The sequence below is a fragment of the Arachis hypogaea genome, chromosome 15, assembly GCF_003086295.3.
Source record: "Arachis hypogaea cultivar Tifrunner chromosome 15, arahy.Tifrunner.gnm2.J5K5, whole genome shotgun sequence".
In the NCBI taxonomy this organism is placed as follows: domain Eukaryota; kingdom Viridiplantae; phylum Streptophyta; class Magnoliopsida; order Fabales; family Fabaceae; genus Arachis; species Arachis hypogaea.
In genome coordinates this window covers 28,393,626-28,398,763 of record NC_092050.1, presented here as the reverse complement: position 1 = coordinate 28,398,763, position 5,138 = coordinate 28,393,626, and the positions used below count along the sequence as shown (strand labels likewise).

Here is a 5,138-nt window from a genome sequence, read left to right as displayed (position 1 = left end):
TGCTCAACGCCTCCCACCTTTCAACGCACGCTCTCTCTTCTCTCACCACCTTCATTCTCTTTTCTTTTTTTCAACTCACTTAATATAATGTTTACTTTTTTTTTGAAAAATCTACTATGCAGATTTAAAAAATATCTATATATATAAATTTTATGTATTTAACTTAGATTAATGATACCAAGTCTTTGTCAATCTGTTACGTCTAAATATTTCAAGTGAAGTTATGTCATCGTGACACTAACCAAAAATGACATAATTTTGTTTCATTTTAATAACATTAAATTAGTTGCTATAATTTGTTGTTAATAACTATTTTTTTTTATTTGTTATGTCATTAGACCACTCAACAAGTTAGTTTTTTATAGCATATATTTATTTTTTGTTGTTGGTTTGTCGTTAGAATCAACCATGGAGAACTATTTATTTTTTAATTAATAACAATGTTTTTTATTTAATATTATTAGATTAATCTAATTTTTGTTTTTTTAAAAAAAGTGAATAAATTTTAGTTGAAAAAAAATTTAGTTAAAAAATAAAAACTTTTAATTATTTCATATAATTTAATAAATAAGTATATTTATTATTTAAATATAATATTATATTAATAAAAAATAAAGTTATTTATTATAAAATTTTAACTCATTTGATAAATATTTTAAATATTGAATTTCAATTCAATTATATAATTTTATTAATTTATTTTAAATGTTAGAATTTAAATTAATTATAACTGAAACTCAATTCTTAATTTCTTACTTAGAATTTAATTTAATTATATACCATTAAAAATTTGTAAAAAAGCTGTTAATATGGTTTGGTACACTGCTGCCCCTTTGTTTTGAAATTAATTGATTTGGTATTAACTGATGAAAAGATTGAGGGTAAAACCGTCATTGCACATTGACCTCATGCTTTCCCATATATATACCTCCAGCTCCGAATCCTAGGGTATATAAAAGCCCCAAATCAAATCGAAGAAAAACCGATTAACAGAAGGAAGAAGAATTGAAGCAGAGCTCAACAAACAATAACGACAATAAGCTTCACTCAACTCTTCCAAATTCATTTCCCGATTTCTCACCACGTATTCCAACTCCTGCATCTTTCTTCTTTCCTTCCATCACTTCAATCTTTTCTCTCTCCTTTTTCTCCTTTTTTCTTTTAGATATATTTTTTTCTGTTATATCCTCTGTTTTCTTCTTTAACATGCACCTTTTTTTTAACATGAATTTTTGCAGTTATCGTCCGATAATGGCGACGTTCGAGTTGTACCGTAGATCAACGATCGGAATGTGCCTGACGGAGACTTTGGACGAGATGGTTCAAAACGGAACCCTTAGCCCAGAGCTGGCTATTCAGGTTCTTGTTCAGTTTGATAAGGTAAAATTTGTTATATATATATATATATACTCTTTGATTTGGTTCTTTCTTAATATCTTTCTGAGTCTGCTTTTTTTTTTTTTGGCCTCAATTTTGAAAACTTCATGATATTATGTGTTTAGTGTTTTGTTTATTTTAATGGCGTGTGGATTTTGTAGTCCATGGCTGAAGCATTGGAAACGCAAGTTAAGAGCAAGGTCTCCATTAAGGTACCAAAAAAATATGCTCTTTAGATTTGATGTACATGAAGTATTGTTTTTTAGGTTAAATTAGATTTGACATGGACTTGCTTGTTTCTATTGTTATTGTTGGTGTAGACTTGTCAAGAACTGTTTAATAGTAGTTAACACGATAAGGTAACCAGAGAGTACTGCTAGTTAAGCTAGGTAACCTGATGAGTTTTATAACTAGTAATGATTGTTGATTGCTGGATTTTAATAGTAAATAGCAAATGTTTGAAGAATAACACTATTTAGCTCAGAGAAGCAACTTCAAAGGTTTTTTTGAGAATAATGCGGCTTATGGAAAACATGGAGTGATAGAATCATGAGTGAAATGCAAATGAAAGGAACACCATTTGACAAAAATGATTTATAAAGTTTTTTTATAAACCATTTTTGTACCATTCGTCATGTTGCCATTTGTACCCCTTAACTACTTCTGATGTTTGAAATCTTCAAGTATAATTAGCAACCAATAAATGTTTGAAACTTAATATACTCTATGATAAGTGCTTTCATAATTAAAAGTGTTAATTTTATTGTCTTTCCTCAAACGGGTCAAAGAGGTCTAGTTGTAAGTTAGTGCTAATTGATAGTTCAGGTTATGAAGATTTTTATTCCCTTTGACAAAACTTGTTACCTAGCCCCGATACTCAAGGAATGCCTCTGACGTATGAAGATATATGAATATTGGTAGTTTAGCATAAAGAGAGGGAAAACATTTAGATTTAAATTGAATCTATATTACAGAGATCTTGAGTCATTGATAATTTGCATATATATTGATTGTTGAGTCCTTGATAATCTGGATAAGGTAGAAGTACAGTTATTGACATTTTTCTGTTGCATTTTCATTTTGTTTTAAAATTAAATGTAGTCCAAGCTTGCAGACATTATATTTTGATATGCAGTCTGAAAGAAGAGCTTTCTTTGTCGCTCTTAGTTGCCCTTTGTTGTTTTTCTTAGTGGCTTTTTGTTGAGAAAACTGTCTAAAGCTATCAAATTTGCATAATTTTTCTACTCATAGTTGATCTATGTTTTCAACATTGGTTGTCTGGAGATTTGTTATTTTCTGTATATAAAAAATTAAACTTTTTGCTTGAAGAGTGCTCTCCAATCACTCTTCTACTTTAATGGAATATAAGGTGACATAATGAAAGCATGTGATTGAAAGTTTATCAATCGATGCAGTGTTTTAACTTTATTAGAGCCTGTTGCTGAATGCATGTTGAAAAGGCAAGGTTTGATGTTTCTTTAAATTTTGATTTTAATTTGATTGTGGGTTGATCTTTCATGTTAATAATCCGGTTCAACACAGGAACTCTAGATTTTTCAACAATTCCTTCCGTTTGTTGATTTTATTTGGGAGGAATACTTTTTTCGCTTCCTTTTAGTATTCAACATATAGTTTGCTCAAAGGTGTTTCATTAACTAACATGCAAAAGGATTGGCATGCTTTGTTACATGGTAACCATTTTCATTTGCAAATTCTTTCTCTCTTAATAAAGTTCTTCATTTTCTATCCAATTTAAAAAAAAAAAAAGAAGATTTGAGTAGCTATTCTCAAAGCAACCTTGGGGTAGTCAATCATCATATTCCTTTTTTATAGATTTGTACGTACTTATTTTCTTTGTGAGAATGGTATAATAACTCTTCCCTTGCTTTCCTCTTTTGCTTTGTAAGAAAAATCTGAGTTGTTTGTTTCCCTTTTCTTTTTGTCTGTCCAATTTCACAGGGACATCTCCACACATACAGATTTTGTGACAACGTTTGGACCTTCATGTTACAAGATGCAGTGATTAAGACTGATGACTGTCAAGAGAATGTTGGAAGAGTTAAAATTGTGGCATGTGATTCAAAGTTACTCACACAATAAACTTGCTGAATTTCCATGGACTGTGATGAAGGAGTTGTTGTCATTTGCTTGTATCATGGGAATGATGGCAAAGACAGTAGTCAGATGATCTTAATTCTCGAATGAACAGCAACCTCGTAACAATATGGATTTTAAAGGCATTAATCTACACACTTTTGTTTTGTTAATGTTACATTCAGAATGCTACATGTTTTAATTGGATGAGAATACTCTTCACTGTACTTTATAAACGAATTTATCATCTCCAATGATATTATAGTTTATGGATGCTTGTTTCAAATTTGTGATTTTTGACCCTGATACTTTAAGAATTTTTTTACGTATTAGAGAGTTACCTGGAAATTCAATCCACTATCAAGAAGTATCCTGGGATAAGAAGGATCAATGGTATATCTGTTTCGTTAGAATGAATTGTTTTATAATCTACATCATCTATATTAAACCGTTAAAAATATATGTCAATGCGAAAGCGTACCTTTATTAATAAAAATTAATAGAAGAGTTGTCTCAGTCTTCCTCAACCAAAACCTTCTATATCTTCAGTAGGGCGGTTGAATTGCAACTCCTCTGATAGAAAAAGAGTTGTGGAGGCGGCTTTGGTATGTTAGGGATCGAAACTTTGAAGTCATTATTTATGTTTGAGTATGATAGCCATTAAACCCTAAAACCCAAATAAAAACAGTATCTAAAACCCAAATAAAAATATTTGATTTTATTCTCATTTAATTCCGGTTCACGACCAATCTAAAAATGCTTTCCTTTTAGCTTGACTTGTTCTATTAGGTATGTGGCTTCGTTGTAAGCGGACCTACCAATCATCCACTCCCCCTTTTCCTAAGGGGAAGTGTAGGCATTAGAGAGGTCTCGCCTAGAAATGCAGGAGCTTGCCTTTCTACCTCTCTCCGTATTGCATTTAATCAAAAGTAATTATAACTTATTCACTTTAGAATTTATAATAATAAATGAAATCACCGTTATATAAGTCATTTAATTTGAAATAGTATGATTTGTGATTATAATTAATATATATATATTGTCCACAAATAAATTAGAAAATTAAATAATTTTCCAACAATCTCCCACTTGGACTATACATATATTCTTTCCTGAGATAATCACATCTTATAAATTTTATGCGCACATCTGAATACTATTTCTCTTATTACTTTAACAATCTGGTCTGTCTCATATATTAGTTATGGAATTACCGTAGCTTTTATTACATTAATATCATGACTTAACCACGATAATCACCATACTAATATATTTAACGACATAGATCAAATTTAGATAATAATATAGAAATTACATGCCAAGTGATCTCTGTATGTCTATTTTCAACTGGTCTAACTTTAAAACTTTATTGAGATCAAATACAAAATAAATATTGTAACATAAATGTTGCACATAACATGAATTAAACCATCAACCTAATTCTGTAGAAAGATAATTCAATATCTGTTATAGGACATATAGTATAAAATAAACTCCCACTAAACCAAGACATCACATATATTGACATCCATCTGAGTAGTTTGCTCATGAAAGACCTTATGGGTCAATCCCTTAGTTAATGAGTCTGCTAGCATATACTCTGGTCCTATATGCTCTATGAAAATCTGTTTTTCTTGAACTCTTTCCTTAACAACTAAGAACTTGAT

The 5,138-nt window shown here is 30.0% G+C and overlaps 1 protein-coding gene across 1 annotated transcript; it reads left to right on the top strand.

The window, feature by feature from the left end:
• The first annotated feature begins 934 nt into the window (after window positions 1-934).
• LOC112750078 (transcription initiation factor IIA subunit 2) lies at window positions 935-3,757 on the top strand. The gene is made up of 4 exons (XM_025798608.2): window positions 935-1,084; window positions 1,239-1,380; window positions 1,539-1,589; window positions 3,337-3,757. The coding sequence occupies exons 2-4, from the start codon at window positions 1,252-1,254 to the stop codon at window positions 3,475-3,477; spliced, it is 321 nt and encodes a 106-aa protein (XP_025654393.1). The 5' UTR covers window positions 935-1,084; window positions 1,239-1,251; the 3' UTR covers window positions 3,478-3,757.
• Window positions 3,758-5,138: the final 1,381 nt, after the last annotated feature.